We start from the raw sequence: 17,234 nt of genomic DNA on the forward strand, positions 1-17,234 counted from the left end.
ATGTTTTTGTAAAGCATCTATCAACTTATGCTTGTAATGTTCTAGCAACACTAGGAAATCAATGTGTCCTAAGTGACACAGACAATATCTGTAATGTTTTAAATCCGACGCAGTACTAATATAAATATCTTGTTTGCTCAACAAAAAAAAAGTATTTGAAGTGAAAACTCTATTTCTAAGTATAAACTAATGTAGAAAACTTAAGGATTCAATATGAGATAATTAAAGTGTTTTGGAGGTAAAACACAAACTACCAACATAATCTTGATTCATCTTTTTATTTTTATTTACATGAAAAACTAGGGTCAGATATATAAATTTTTATGTTATACAGGTACATCCAATAGTAATAAAAATAGTATATCTACTAATAATTCAAAAGTTATTAATTCTTGTAGTACAACCTATGTATTATATATAATTCTGAATAACTTTATCCACAGACCAAAGGATAAGTTTATTTGAAATATTGGCTTATTGCCTACTGCTAATAGACAAATGTTAAAGGCTTTATTTGTATGGTCATTTTAAGAGTAGAATAATCATTAGCTACATTTTCACACTCTATTTTCCATAACCCCCAAAAAGAGTAGATTTTTTAATAAGCCAAACATTACAAGCAAAAAAACACAAGTGCAATATACCTCTTTATCCATATACCTTCTGCCCCTTGTGACAGTGAGTTTCAAATGCTGCATCTTCACCATTCTCTTTCAATTCCCACAAACAATTTGCAGAATCCCTCTATCTTTTTCCTCAGCCATTCAATTACCTCAGTTTCTTGTTCTGGTTTAAAGAGATGGGGTATAATCAAGAACAGCAGAAAAAGAAGAAAAAAGTTTCCTTTGGTTGAAGCTGTAGAAAAAGATTCTGAATTTGAAGTTGACCAAGATAAGGCCCGTGAAGCTTTGAGAAAACTTGATGAAAAACTTCAGTCCATTTCTCAGAAACAAATTGACCCTCCAAAAATTAGAGGTAATATTTCACTTAATTCCCCATCTGTTATATGTGTTTGTAGCCATAGGTGTATGGATATCAAATTATGAATATGTGTCATGTGCTATGCTTTAAATGTATGGTTTTTTAGTTTCTATGATAATTTCTAGTTTTCGAGCTTAGAGCCATTGTTTTCTTTATGTTCTAAGTTAGTGAGGAGGAGTTTGATATTCAACCCCTAACAACAACAACCACCCATCGTAATCTCACAAGTGGGGTCTGAGGAGTGTAATATGTACGCAGACCTTACCCCTACCCGGTGGGGTAGATAGGTTGTTTCCGATAGACCCTCGGCTCAAAAAGATGAAAAGATATAATAGATCAGTAACAACAACAAATGCCAGAAAGATAATACCAGCATCGTAAGAACTAGAAAATAGATGAAAAAAGTAATATCAATAACCACTAACAATGGCAAGATACTATGAAAACAATAGTCGTCACAGTCCACTAGCAGTCTATAGCATACATATATTGGGTGTGCGAATAGAGTGTCACTTTGGAAGTTGATAAAGAAAAAAAAAAGAATCTACGAGATATTCTTAATGCTAATGGCGTGTGACTTTTTGGGAAACCGTATGGCCTTGACCAAAAGCGTACTGTATGACAATGTTAAGAGTGATAAATTACTGAATGGTTTGAGACAAAAATTCTTCGTAATTATTAATTCTTTTCTAAGGAAGGGGTGGGTTGCTCTTCAGTGCTTGGGCTGGACTCTTTTTTTTTTTTTTTAGAATTTTTAAAAAAAAATTGAATTCCCCTTTGTTGGAGTTACTACTCCTTTGGTGACTCGAACCCATGACCCTGGGATTGTAGGTGAAGGATGCTGACCATCTAAGCAACCCTTTTGTTTGAAGGTTTGTTTTTTTTATAAGAGGTGAAACTTTAAAACTCCACTAAAGACCAATGTCTATCTTTGACCATTTTTAGGCAGGATAACCTCAAAATGTATGAACACTGTCTGCAGCACATACAAGATATATCAGTAAGATTTGATTGTGAGCTTGTTTAGTGATTCTGCTTACAACGGTTCAAGAAACTTTAAGTGCATACTTCTACTGTTCTACAAGGTTGAGATACATACTTAGTCTTTCAAACTCATTAGTCTAACTTGTTTTCTTTACATAATGACAAATATAAACCTCATTGCCTTGGACAATTTTGGGAACTGTTGCTTAAGTAAATTCAGATCACGAGGCTTGGTTAAAGTTCTCTTCTGATTCATTATACATCAACTGTGATATTTTAACTCCTTTTTTAACCTTTCAACTATCATGTTGAAAAGAGTATACACGACATGTTTCTATGATGCGTGATGGGAATTAGGGCGAAGCCTGGGGCGGTCTCTGCCTTCTTAACACGCGGCACACCAACTTGAAGTCTGAATTGAAAATCTCTCTACCTTCACAAAACTTCTCGCGCCCTTCTCGTAGTTTTGACTTGCTCTTAGGCTTAGTTCTGTTTCCTGGGAATCTAAGTTGCTCCGACATGGCAGTTTAGGTGCCGCACCCGTGTTGACACGACACTAGTATGGGTGTGGGTATGGGATCCGTACCGGATCTGGTCAAACAATTTTGGATACTTTGACCACGACGGACGAAAAAATTCTAGGCGATATACAATTTAATTCCCGAAATCAAAACCAAAATTAGGTTAAATTTGAATAAAATAGCATACCTTATCTAGGAAATCAATCATTTTCTTATCTACAACTTGAGAGTAAAAAAAAAAAAATCACACTTTACAAGCTATACACAAGTATTCCCCAAAATTTATCATAATTTAGAAATATTTTTTATATTTTTATATTTTGAATTATTTTTAGCCGGATCCTTGCACCCGTATCCGTACTAGGATCCGTATCCACGAATCTTACAATTTACATCTCGAAAGATCCGACCTCTAGAACCGCACCCATGTCGGACACCTACACCCGTGTCCGAGTAACTTAGCTGGGAATCATCCCAAAAAACAACAAATAGACACACATAATCTATATGGAAAAAGATGTTGCGGAAGCCAAATGTATATAGTGTGAATGAGTCACAACTATTATACCAAAAATTATGACAACCACTAAATAATAAACAAGACAATAAGACAACAATAAAAGAACACCAGAATTTATGAGGTTCGCCCAATTTTGCCTACTTCCTCGGACACAATCAATATTTTATTCCACTCCAAAATTACAAGTGAAATAATACTAAAGAGAGAAGATGCAAATGCCTTAAGAAGATAAAAAAGGCAAATGAGAGGTGTGTTTAAATCCTAAACATTAGGCCTCCTTTTATAGGGTAAAATTCCCATTCAAAATTGTCATCCACCGATGTGGACTTTTGACAATTTCAACAAATCTCCACCTTGGCAAAATTCCACATCTTCAATTTTCTCTCAATAACAAATTTTGGTTGTGTCTTCATCTTCAATCTTTAGTGTTCAACAATGTTGATCAAATCCAAACAATGTTGAAACTTGACCGCAGTCACCACTTTTGTCAGCATATCAGCAGGGTTCTCCGTAGTATGAATTTTCTTCACCGTGACTCCACCTTCTTCTATGATTTCTCGTACGAAATGATACCGAACATCAATGTGCTTCGTCCTTGCATGATAAACTTGGTTCTTCGCTAATTGAATAGCACTTTGACTATCACAAAAAATTGTAATATTTTTTTGTTCAATACCAAGCTCCTTTAGCAACCCCTGAAGCCAAATTGCCTCCTTCACAGCCTCCGTAATAGCCATGTACTCTGCCTCTGTTGTAGACAAAGCAACTGTTGACTGCAAAGTAGACTTCCAACTAACTGGTGCCTTTGCAAAAGTAAACACATAACCAGTAGTTGACCTTCGTTTGTCCAGATCACCCGCAAAATCTGAGTCACAATATCCAACTACAGACCGATTGCCTTCCTGCTCAAAAACTAACCCAACATCTACAGTACTATGAATATACCGTAGAATCCATTTCACAGCTTGCCAATGCTCCTTTCCTGGATTATGCATATATCTGCTAATAACTCCAACGGCTTGTGAAATGTCAGGTCTCGTACAAACCATTGCATACATCAAGCTACCAACAACATTTGCGTATGGTACCCTTGACATATACTCCTGTTCAGTTTCATCCTTTGGCGACATAGTAGTACTTAGCTTAAAATGGGGAGTAAGTGGCGTACTAATTGGCTTAGTCTTCTTATCTATGCCAAAACGCTGTAGTACTCTCTTCAAATATTCTTTGTGAGATAAACAGAGTTTCTTTGAACGTCTATCTCTTATTATCTCCATGCAAAGAATTTTCTTTGCCTCACCCAGATCCTTCATCTCGAACTCCTCCTTCAGTTGAATCTTCAACTTATCAATTTCTTCCGAATTCGTGGAAGTTATCAACATATCATCAACATATAGGAGAAGATATACAAAGGAACCATCATTAAGTTTGCGCAAATACACACAATGATCGTATTTGCTTATCTTGTACCCTTGCCGCAACATAAACTTGTCAAATCGCTTGTACCATTGTCTAGAAGATTATTTCAATCCGTACAACGATTTTTCAAGTTTGCATACCATATTTTCTTTTCCAGCAACTTTGAATCCTTCTGGCTGATTCATGTAGATTTCCTCCTCCAAGTTTCTATGTAAAAATGCAGTTTTTACATCCATCTGAACTAGTTCCAAATCCAACTGTGTTACCAAAGCCAACATAATTCTAATGGAGGAATGTTTTACAACTAGAGAAAATACTTCATTGTAATCAATTCCCTCCTTTTGAGCATATCCTTTGGCCACCAATCTTGCTTTGTAGCGAACATCTTCTTGGTTAGGAAATCCTTCTTTCTTTGCAAATACCCATTTGCACCCAATTGCTTTCTTTCCCTTCGGGAGATTGGCCAATTTCCATGTATGATTCTGATGAAGGGAACTGCATTTCTTCATTCATGGCAATCCTCCACTTATCTTCTTCTGAACTTTGGATTGCGTCTTTATAAGTGGTAGGAACACCATCAGCTACAATTGAGGTTGCACAAGCAACCGTCTCTATGAGACGAACAGGTTTCGTTATTGTCCTTTTTGGCCTGTTGGTTGCAATTGATTCAAGTTGTTGTCGAGGTTCCTGAGTTGGAATCTCTCTCTCTACTGGCTCTTCTTCCAGAGGGTAATCTTCATGAGTTTCCTCCTCTGCTTCTTGTGTAGGAAAAATAAATTTTCCCTCAAACTCCACCTGCTTTGATGCACCACCAGTTTGTTTGACATCTTCAACTGTCACCTTATCTGTTATGGCAGATTCATCAAAGGTAACATCTCTGCTGAATATAATATTCCTTGTCTCTGGACACCATAAGCGGTATCCTTTGACTCCAGAAGTAATCCCCATAAATATAGCCTTCTTTGCTCTCGGATCCAATTTTGACTCTTTCACATGATAGTATGCAATTGAGCCAAACACGTGCAAAGAGTCATAATCTACAGCAGGTTTTCCATACCATTTTTCAAATGGTGTCTTGCCATCAATGGCAGCAGATGGTAGACGACTAATGAGGTGGCATGCATATGTAATTGCCTCAGCCCAAAATTCTTTGCCCAAGCCAGCATTGGACAACATACACGTACCTTCTCCAGTAAAGTTCGGTTCATACGTTCTGCCACTCCATTCTGTTGTGGTGTATGTCTGACAGTGAAGTGTCGGACGATGCCATCATTTTCACAGACCTTATTGAAATGATCATTTTTGTATTCACCTCCATTGTCTGTGCGAATACACTTGATCCTCCTGCCTGTTTGATTCTCCACCATCGTTTTCCATTTGAGAAAAATTCCCAACACTTCATCTTTCCTCTTCATTGTATACACCCACACTCTTCGGGAAAAATCATCAACAAAGGTTACAAAATAGTGCTTCCCACCCAATGAAGGTGTTTTGGAAGCACCCCAAACATCAGAGTGTACATAATCCAAAATGCCTTTAGTATTATGGATCGCTATACCAAATTTAACCCTTGTCTGTTTCCCTTTGACACAATGCTCGCAAAACTCCAAGTTGCAAGTCTTTACGCCTTTTAACAATCATTGATTAGATAGAGCTTTCAAGGATTTCCCTCCAGCATGTCCCAAACGCATGTGCCATAGCCTGGTTGCTTCTGCCTCTTTGTCATCACTGGATGTCACTGTCGCTGTCCCAATAACTGTACTACCACGATAGCGGTACATGTTATTGTTCTTCCGATTGGCCTTCATTACCACTAGTGCACCGGAGCATATTCTCATCACTCCATTTTCTGCAATGATTTTGAACCCTTTTGATTCTAGGGCTCCCATAGAGATGAGATTCTTCTTCAAACCCGGTACATATCGAACATATGTTAATGTTCTGATCATTCCATCATGGCTCCTTAATCTTATTCAACCAATGCCATATGAGGTAAGAGGGCTGTTATCCGCTGTGTGGATGACTCCATATTCTCCTTCTTGAAAATTCACGAACCAGTCCTTGTTGGGACACATATGATAGCTACAAGCCGAGTCCATCAACCATATGTCTGATGATGTTGATAACTCTGTTGTAACTAATGAGAAGTCTGAATCATCACAATCAGCTACATTTGAATCCATAATGGCCTTTCCATTGTTATGTCTGGCCTTATTCTTCAACTTCGGACAGTCTTTCTTCCAGTGCCCCTTTTCTCGACAAAAGGCACATTCATCTTTGCTGGGTCTAGATCTCGACTTGGATCTTCCCTTCTTAGTCCTCGTTTGATTTTGAGGACGACCCCTCACAATTAGTGCTTCTCCTTCTCCGCCCTTCTGTTTTTCTCCCTTTCTTTGTTCATAGCTGTACAAAGCCGAACAAACTTCTCTGAGAGAAATTTCGTCATTTCCATGGAGTAGAGTAGTTTCAAGGTGCTTCGTACTCATTAGGAAGTGACCCCAACAACATCAAGGCCAAGTCACCATCATCAAAAGTTGCATCCATATTTTGCAAATCTGTGACCAACTTATTGAAACTGGTGATATGTTCATTCATTGTGGTACCAGGAACATAGGTGAAGCGAAACAGTCTCTTCTTCATGTACAATTTATTTTGACTGTTTTTCTTCAAAAATTTATCCTCCAGTGCTTTCCATAATTTACTTGCAGAAGTTTCCTTTGTGTATGGATATTTCTGCTCTCTAGCAAGGTAGGATCGAATGGTACCGCAAGCAACACGATTGATAATTTTCCAATCTTCTTCTCCAATAACATCTGGCTTCTTTTCTTCAATGGCAAGATCTAGCCCTTGTTGAAAAAGAACATCTAGAACCTCGCCTTGCCACATCCCAAAATGTCCTGACCCGTCAAAAATTTCTACCGCAAATTTCGCATTTGACACAATTCTTGTCATAAGCGAAGATGCCAACGATGACGTATTATTGACACTTGATGTAGATTCTTCTTGTTTACTGTCTCCCATTTTGACACAAATATTATTTAGTAGCTGACGACACAAATCAAGATTATTTCCTTTCTGGTGTGGAAGATCAGACTAAGCTGCAACCACAGAGCATACTCAGACAGAACCTTGACTCAGTTACCAAGATAGATCTTTTCTGATGTGGAAGATCAGACTATGCTGCAACCACAGAGCATACTTAGACAGTACCTTGGCTCTGATACCAATTGTTGCGGAAGCCAAATGTATATAGTGTGAATGAGTCACAACTACTATACCAAAAATTATGACAACCACTAAATAATAAACAAGACAATAAGACAACAATAAAAGAACACCAGAATTTACGAGGTTCGGCCAATTTTGCCTACTTCCTCGGACACAATCAATATTTTATTCCACTCCAAAATTACAAGTGAAATAATACTAAAGAGAGAAGATACAAATGCCTTAAGAAGATAAAAGGCAAATGAGAGGTGTATTTAAATCCTAAACATTAGGCCTCCTTTTATAGGGTGAAATTCTCATTCAAAATTGTCATCCACCGATGTGGTACTTTTGCCAATTTCAACAAATCTCCACCTTGGCAAAATTCCACATCTTCAATTTTCTCTCAATAACAAATTTTGGTTGTGGATTTTTCTTCCATACTCATCTCAATTGCAGTCAACACTAGGTTCAAGCTCAACTATAGTCCATACTCATCTCAATAGCAGTCAACGATAGTTTTTCTGATTCTGGCATTGGGAGGTATATTAGGAGAAAGTCCAGTGCAATGTTTGGTTCCACGGTATACTATACACACATCATGGTCCAGATTTATACTCTTATGGATTTTAAGGGGTACACGATACGAAAGGAAAATAGAAAGAGAGGAGGCTGGTTGTTGGTCCTCCTTAAAATGCTTGTTACCTCTTTAACAAAATAGACAATTTTACTTAAGATTACATAAAAGCTGTAATTGCCCTTTCATATATTCTGTATTTGTTCCTGCAATTAACATATTATTCCTTGTGAAGCTATGTGGATCTCTATTGCTCCCAAATCTTTCTACCACCAGACAAACATCCAATTCTTAAGTCATTTCCTGTCACTGCTAAACAGTCATTAGTTTCAAATGACTGTTTGAAACTGTTATTTGAATCTGTGCATTGAAAGACAAATTACTTTCAATGTGTTTTGTAAAGAATCTGTGCATCCAATCCTAATTTAATCACTACTTGGGAGAATTAACAGGTTCTTTGTTGAGCACTTTCGGACTCTACTTCATTCATGTAGGATGATAACACTTGAAAATGCTAATGCACAAATAAGAATATTGCTTCAGATGGAAATTGGAATGAAGACAAGGTGGGTTGCTCTGATGGTAAGCACCCTCCACTTCCAACCAAGAGGTTGTGAGTTCGAGTCACCCCAAGATCAAGGTGGGGAGTTCTTGGAGGGAAGGATGCCGAGGGTCTATTGGAAACAGCCTCTCTACCCCAGGGTAGGGGTAAGGTCTGCGTACACACTACCCTCCCCAGACCCCACTAGTGGGATTATACTGGGTTGTTGTTGTTGTTGTTGTTATGGAAATTGGAATGAATTTGAAACTCTCAATTAAAGCAATAATTTAACTCATGAATAGCCTCATTTTTTCAGAGTCATGGAAAGAAGAAGATAAATGCAGAAAGAAAAACATAATCTTGCTTTGACTCAAGATATGAGATTCATTTCTGCAGGACGCCTTAATAGCTATCTGTTTTTTCTTTTCAGTCTAAGTTCATGGTACCTGTTGTCCCCTTTGGCCCAATAGAACTCACCAATTTGTCCCTAGAGTTATGATGCATCGAGCCCAAAAGCACATATACCATGTAAACTTGTACTTTGTCTTATATAGCGCGTCACTTTCCTCTCCCTTTCTGATGTGGCATTTGCCTCAGATATCATATGTATCCCTTCTTAGGAAGTTTGCTACCATAAAAGCCTATCAGTTCTTCTTCTTGACTCGCCACTATTAGTCTCCCTTTGTCATGGGCGTCACAAATTTTCATATGTAATATAGTTAACATAATTGGTACTAACATGATGAGTTTATTAGCATGTCTGTGATGCCAATTTTCCTGACCCAAATACTTCTTGAAACATTTGCAGCTTCGGATTTGAGCCGCGATAGCTTTCAAATGACAGAAGAGAGTAAAGATCTTTCAGGATCTTTCTTAAATTCATTAGCCTTTGGTCTCTTACTCTTCACTATTTTCTACAATATACTCTTCATTACTGTAATCAAACCAGCAGTCGATGGGCCAGAATCAATTCCAGAAATAGACTTAACGCTTGAAACTCTACAAGCAGCACCATTACAGCAGTTGTTATCGATACCTCGAGTTTCAAAATGATCTGTGAAATTACATTGTATTGAGGCAGAAAGGCTGAAGCAACTGTATATTTCTTGTTTCAAAATAGTATTATCTTGATTTAGTCTGTTTAATGATGTAATCTCAGGATAGTGAAACTGTGATGACCCAAAATGTCATCTTTAAAGTTAATAATTAATTCTATATTCTAAGACCTCGAAGAGCACTATTTATCATTACTCGACTTGCGTGCGTAGTCCGTAAAATTTTTCGTAAAGTTTTTATGTGAAAAATGGATTAAAATGTGAATTAGAGCTTTAAAACTCAACTGAGTTGATTTTGGTCAACATTTTGAGCAAACGGACTCGGATCAGTGTTTTAACAGTTTCGGTAGGTCCGTATCGTGATTTGGGGCTTGGGTGTATGCCCAGAATCAAATTCCGATGTCCCTAGCCCGAGATATGGAATTTTGATGAAAAATTAAAAGTTTAAGTTCAAATAGTGACCGGATGTCGAATTATGTGCAAACTATCCCAGAATAGAATTTCGATGATTCCAACAACTCTGTATGGTGATTTTGGATTTAGGAGCGTGATCGGAATTTTATTTGGAAGTCCGTAGTGAAATTAGGTTTGAAATGACTAAAATAGGAATTTAAAGTTTAGAAGTTTGACCGGGGAATTGACTTTTTGATATAGGGGTCGGAATCCAGTTCCGAAAATTTTCATAGCTTCGTTATGTCATTTATGACTTGTGTGCGAAATTTTAGGTCAATCGGACTTGATTTGATAGGTTTCGACATCGAATGTAGAAGTTGGAAATTCTAAGTTTCATTAAGCTTGAATTGGAGCATGATTCGTGATTTTAGCATTGTTTGATATGATTTGAGGTTTCAAATAAGTTCGTATGATATTTTAGGACTTGTTGGTGTATTTGGTTGAGGTCCCGAGAGCCTCGGGTGAGTTTCGGATGGTTAACGGATAAAAAATGGGACTTAAACAACTGCTACAAAAGCTGCTGCAAATTGTCTTCTGCTGAGCAATCGAGCCTAGAAGTCGAGCCCAAAAATAATCGAAGGCCAGAAATCGAGACGAGGATCGAGGCAAGCTCGAAAGCCATAATCGAAGGCAGGCTCGAGAGCCATGATTGAAGGCAAGCTCAAAGGCCAGTGATCGAAGGCTCGGGATCGAGGGCTATGACCAAGGCCAGTGATCGAAGGCCATGACTGAGGTCCAGCCCGGACAGATTTGTAAGTTTATAAAACTGGGGATTTCGTCCCATTTGCCATTTTTGACGAACTTGAGCTTGAGTAGAAGCGATTTTTGACAGATTTTCAAGGAAAAATATTTGGGTAAGTGATTCTAACTCGGATTTGGTCAATATACACGAATATATCATTGTTTTCACCATTTAATTAGTGTATTGAGATGGAAATTTGGAAAAAATTTAGAAATCTCATAAAAACGATTTTTTGAGATTTCTGTGTCGATTCGGAGTCGGATTTGAGTGAAACTGGTATGGTTGGATTCGTAATTGAATGAGTTGTTGGATTTTATAAGTTTCGCCGGATTCTGAGACGTGGGCCCCACGGGCGATTTTTGAACTAATTTCGGATTTTATTGAAAAATGTAATATTTTCTTATGGAATTGATTTCTATAATTTTATTTGATTGTATCGAATTAATTATGACTAGATACGAGTCGATTAGAGTCGGAAAATCGAGGAAAAGACATACTACTTGGTTAAATTGGAGCAAGTCGAGGTAAGTGACTTATCTAACCTTGTGTGGGAGAAATTTTTTCTAGGATTGGTATTGATGTGATTATTGAAATGTGTTGAAAGTCGTGTACACGAGGTGACGAGTGTGTACACGGGCTAAATGTGAACGATTATATTTTTAAATTGTGTAGATCATTGTTGCGCATTTATTAAATTATTTTATCTTGTTATATTCTTCATCATTGATCTGAGATATATACTTTAAATTTGTTTGACTTTTTCCTGCTAATTGTTTTACCTGTTTAGTTGAAACTTGGTTTCTTTTATTCTGTGCATTATTTGAAGGTTGATTTTCTTTAAATTAAATATTATTAATATGAAGTATTTGACATTTTTAAACTTGATATTGAAGCAACGTATTAAAGAATTTGAAATATTATTTTCCTGAATTATTTATTTCTGAATATTTTTGTAAGATTTTCGTACTCATTGTGATGGAGCCGTGAGCTCTTTATTGTGGAAAAATATTATTGATGATTTATTTTGGCATGAGCCGTGAGCTCTTTATTGTGGAAAAATATTGTTGTTGAATTATTTTGGCAAGTTAAATTATTTGAGCACTTGAGGTACAAATTGTGATATATTGTGATATTGATACGCATGCGGTGGTATAAGGTCTGGGTATTGAAACGCATGCGATGAAATAAGAGTGGCTTGATACGCGTAGCTAGTAGGGGGAAACTACTAGAAGTCATGCGGTGTGATAAGGATGGCTAAAATGCGGGATGCTATTTCGAGAAAAATATTTTCTTTCAAGTAAATTGTGAAGGCTCCCGCAATGAGATAAGGAAATGAGATATTGTGAATTTATTTATGATTTGGGACTACGAGGCGGTATCTCGTGAATGCCCTTGTTGATATTGATTTATGGCCATAGTTGCCTTTGATTATTTGTTGTGATTTTCATAAAGTTGAAAGGAAATTCTGTTTTGATTCCACGAGATATTAATTGCCATTATTTTGTTTAATTAAATGATGACATGCTACTTGATTCATTTCCATTGTCATTTTATTTTATTATATTGTTAAACATTTTACCATGCAATTATTATTTTCTAGTAGGGTCTGACCTGACCTCGTCACTACTCTACCGAGGTTAGGCTTGGCACTTACTGGGTACCGCTGTGGTGTACTCATACTACGCTTCTGCACATCTTTTTGTGCAGATCCAGGTACTCCTTACCGACATCAGTGAGTTACATGTACACGGAGACTTCGAAGTATATCTGTCAGCGTCCGCATACTCCGGAGTCCCCTTCTATCATTATTGTGTTGCTTCCTTATTTTCTTTAGACCTTGATATATATAGAGACATTGATGATAAATTCTTAGAAGCTTGTGACTTATTTCTATCGGGTTGTGGGAGTTGAAATTGTTTGAATTGTAGCTTATTTATTTCAGATTTAAATTTTTATTCCGCATTGATAGGCTTACCATCACGACATCCTACAGAGGGAATTTGGAGTCGTGACAGAAACTGATGTATATCAATTTATTAGCACTAGCACAGTATCTTTCAAATTTGACTGTTAAAATTGCACATTCTGTTACTCATCTATACTATGTAATATGTTATGTTTTGATAGATGTCAATCAGTTGTATATACCTATAATATTCACTTCAAGCGTTTATATCGCCAGGACAACAATACAGTTAAAAGACAGATTCTTTTATGATTTTACACTTACTACCCAATGAATCATATGCTTTTTTAACCTGACTCGAACTCTTAACACATCGCTTCGAGGTAAAGGTGCTTTTTTCTATAGCTTCACCAACTGAAACCATCCTTGCTTGTCATATAACTATGGTTTGTGCTCTCAATAATTACTACGACTAATCTTTTTTTAAAAACATATTTTCTTATAAATTGTGCAAAATTAAGACGACAGTATATCATAACTAATAATTGTAATGCTGTCAGACTTTTTTATAATAATACATGGTTGGTTTTTTTTTTTGAACCAATTTTTTATGTTATGTTATAATATATATTTTTTTATAGCAGTTAAAAAATATCGAACAAATGAAGGTTGTATAGAAAGATTTGACTATAATATCTAAAAGCCAAAGGAACTGTCCATTCATCACCAAATTGGCTTCTAGATTTTGTCTGCAGTTCTAGCTAACCATATGGCTGGCAGTTATACGAAAATCATTCTGATCTCATAAATAAGAAGTGTCAATTTCATTGACTTCTTTATACCTAATTTACCGACATGCTGCTACTCTTTATGATATATTTTGAGTTTTGATATAGGTTTAACAAAATGGTTTTACTTAGAAAAAAGAGTTACGTCGAGAAAATATGTCGAGAAATATTGTTCATGACATTTGTGCCCCTCGGCACAAAAAAGCATTAAAAGGCGCGTGATCCATCACTCTCTCATACGCATATTTTCCCTTCCAAAACTGTTACATCTAACTCTTATCGGGATCCTTTCCACCAAAAAAGAATCTTGGGATGTATTTTCTCACTCGCATCATATACCTTTCACGCGCAAATGGAGTTTCCAAGGGTATAATGGTCAAAAATATTTTTTCGACGTTTTCTCTACGAATTTTCTCGATGTTTAACCGCACTCTTTGACTTATATGTGTTGATAGTGTAATTAATTTTATCTATCAATGCAATTTAATAAGCTTTAATTAATTATCTGTCTTATTTTTCAAGTTACTGTATTACGCTTATTGCAACAATTACATATAGTTATCTTTTACACGATATGATAATGAAAAAATTCTCTTACATTATAAGTATAACAAAGTTAAACTCTTAAAAAAGTAATTAATTAATAACTACATAATTGTGTGATTTATATTACCAAACAACTTAAAAAATAAGAAAATCGTGTTATTGTATACTCACTTGTTTGAACTTTTTAAAATTGATAAAATTTGTCATACAAGAAAAGAGGGCATATCTTTGACGAACTAAAATAAAAAGTTTGGTCAATCATGACAAATAAGTATATATTATTTCAAAAGCTTTCTTTCTGGTGTGTTTCTAGAAGTTTTGACAAACTATAAATAGAAGTAGTTGGGACTCTATATTTTCAAGTTCCTTCATATTTGGACAATAAGTTTCACGATTATTATTTTTTTTTTTTTTAAACAATGAATTTGTTGCCAAACTTTTCAAACGATTATAATATTTGTTGACAATCTTTCCAAACTTGGTTGTCTACCCTATTAACTTAGAGCAAAGTCGTCTACCCTAATTCTATAGCAATTAAAATCTGGCGGCTCATTTGGTTATTTACATAAAAATTTGGTTATCCATTTTATTTTTCGTTCTACGTAGTTTTGTAAATAAAAAAAGTAGTATAACACTTTCATGTGAGTTTGTTCTATTGGAACAAAGATAAAATAAAAAATTACTCGCGCTTGATGTTTGCACTCCAACCAATGAATACATGATACATGTTTTCAGAAATATTCTTATCACTAAGTCATACTAATATACATCTCCTATTTAATGTAACCTTGCATTATCATAACTTGTGGTATAATTTTAAGTGATATTTAGTGGGAAGGATCTTATCTAATTTCCCTCTGCAATCTGTTTTTCTTTTCCTATTTCTATTAGTAAAACCATGTCACCTCTTGTGATTTTATAAAAAATTTTAGTGTAAAATTTGAAATGACTGAAATAATCCAAGAATAATTTAGGCACAAGTAAAGTAATTCAGCAAAGGTTAAATAGAAAAAAATTATCATACTAGAAAGAGAACGAGGTATGAAGCTTTTTCTTCACTAACTCTTGAATCTCTCTAAATTATAGCTAACTCTCCACCTCTAAAAATTATATAGCAACACCCATATCTATAATACTACAATCTAAATATGGATACACTAACAAAACTTATTTCAATATAAACTTGGTAAACAAATCTACTAGACGTGAATTAAATAAACTAATAAATACCAAATCATAGACAACTTACGAATACTAATTAATCTTGGTTTAATTTCTAACAAAATTAGATATTCAAGTCATCTATTTTTTTAATTTTTTTATTCTCCTCTCTTTAATCTTTTAATTTCCGATCATTCTTCCTTGTTCTTTATTTATTTGGTGCCATTTCTACTTTAGAACTAGTTAAAACGTATCTTAACTGAGTAATAGTATGCATATTGAAGGTGTTTAATCATTCTTTTCATCTTACAAAATTTTAAAAATTTGGCCAAAATGAGTGGATCTCCTTACTCGATTCAAAATAAATTATACACGTATTATCGTAAATTATCAAACTCTATTTGTAGTGTCAAAACTCATTTTTTATTTTATCAAAATAAGTTTAATTTCTCAGCACGGTGACGGTTTGGAGCACCTTATCTGCTCGCCCTTCTACGTATCAGTAGTACTAGAATTATCCTCGTATTATCATATTTTGTAATTTTTTTTATATTACCTGTTGTTTTCTTTGCGTCGACTATCTTATTATTTTGCTGTCATTATTGTTTTTTTCTCTCTCCAATATTTCCAACATGACCTCTTTACTACCAATTTTTTTCTCAAACTTGCTTTTTTCCTTCTTTGAACCCGGGGTCTATTAGAAATAACATTTCTACTTCATACAAGATAGAAATAGAGTCTGTGTACTCATTATCGTTCTCATATCCTACTTGTGGGATTGCACTAAATATGATGTTATTGTAAATTTAATTTCTCAGTACTTGCTTATATAATTATATTATGATGACCAACATAAACAAATAACTCTATACACAGCAATAATTTAGTAACTAGCACCTTTAATGTAGTAAATAACTTACTTTACTAACGAAAAAATTTGATTTAACCGGTTAAGATATACAAACAAGTTTATATTAAATCATACTAATTTAAATAGAAAAGCAATTCTCATTATTGAAACTTTGAAATAAAAAGCATCCCACGACAATTTTCCAGGCATTCACCCTGAACATTTTGTCTGTATAATAGACATTGTGCTGGCTGTAAAGTGCCACAAATAAAAGAAAAAAAAAAGGAAAAAAAGTGAAAAGACGAGAAATATTTATGGTAAAAAATGTATTTACGAAAAAGTTAAAGAAAAAAATGCAAAATCATAAAAAAAAAAAACATTATCTATAAATAATTGATTTTATTTAAATATTGAATATTCTCTTGAACGTTAAGGTTTTGTCGCATTCTTTGGGAGGTACAATAGCAGAAAGGGTTGAAAAATCAGAAAAAAGTACAAAAGTGAAAGAGTTGTTCTGTCTCATTATTCTGTTTGATAAATTGATAGATCTAAAGATTCAAATAAACACTACAAATAAAGGAATACCTTACTCCTTTTCAAATTAATAGCTTTATTATCTTTTTCTCTTCTTTGCATAGGTGTTGATTTAAATTGGACTAGAATCAAACACAAAATAAACATATTTTTAATGTCTAGAATGATATTAAAGAGTTCTAAAAATATATTTTTTTATCTAGAAGTTGAATAACATATCGCGATTACCTAGGAAAAATTTGACTAATCGTTTGGCTGAAATTGAAAAAACATGACTACACGTTTGCTAGTGAGTAGTGATCATCACATTTATCACGTTAAGATAGAATTCCAATTTTAAAAAAATATTTTCTAGCAAAGGGCACAAAACAACTAAGATTAAAGTTTTACACGATAATTTAGGGCACAATTATAAGGTGACTTCCAAACATGTCAATGAGTCCCGGTTC

The 17,234-nt window shown here is 34.9% G+C and overlaps 1 protein-coding gene across 1 annotated transcript; it reads left to right on the top strand.

Annotated features, from left to right (window-relative positions):
• The first annotated feature begins 568 nt into the window (after window positions 1-568).
• Window positions 569-9,975, top strand: LOC138900785 (uncharacterized). Its single transcript, XM_070188345.1, has 2 exons — window positions 569-975; window positions 9,559-9,975. Exons 1-2 carry the CDS (start codon window positions 690-692, stop codon window positions 9,801-9,803), a joined length of 531 nt encoding a protein of 176 aa, XP_070044446.1. The 5' UTR covers window positions 569-689; the 3' UTR covers window positions 9,804-9,975.
• Window positions 9,976-17,234: the final 7,259 nt, after the last annotated feature.

The sequence above is a fragment of the Nicotiana tomentosiformis genome, chromosome 11 (genome assembly GCF_000390325.3).
Source record: "Nicotiana tomentosiformis chromosome 11, ASM39032v3, whole genome shotgun sequence".
In the NCBI taxonomy this organism is placed as follows: domain Eukaryota; kingdom Viridiplantae; phylum Streptophyta; class Magnoliopsida; order Solanales; family Solanaceae; genus Nicotiana; species Nicotiana tomentosiformis.

Coding starts and splice junctions, on each gene's coding strand:
- LOC138900785 (XM_070188345.1), top strand. CDS start 690: ATGCTGCATCTTCACCATTCTCTTTCAATTCCCACAAACAATTTGCAG. Junction 976..9,558: donor TGACCCTCCAAAAATTAGAG/GTAATATTTCAC, acceptor AAACATTTGCAG/CTTCGGATTTGAGCCGCGAT.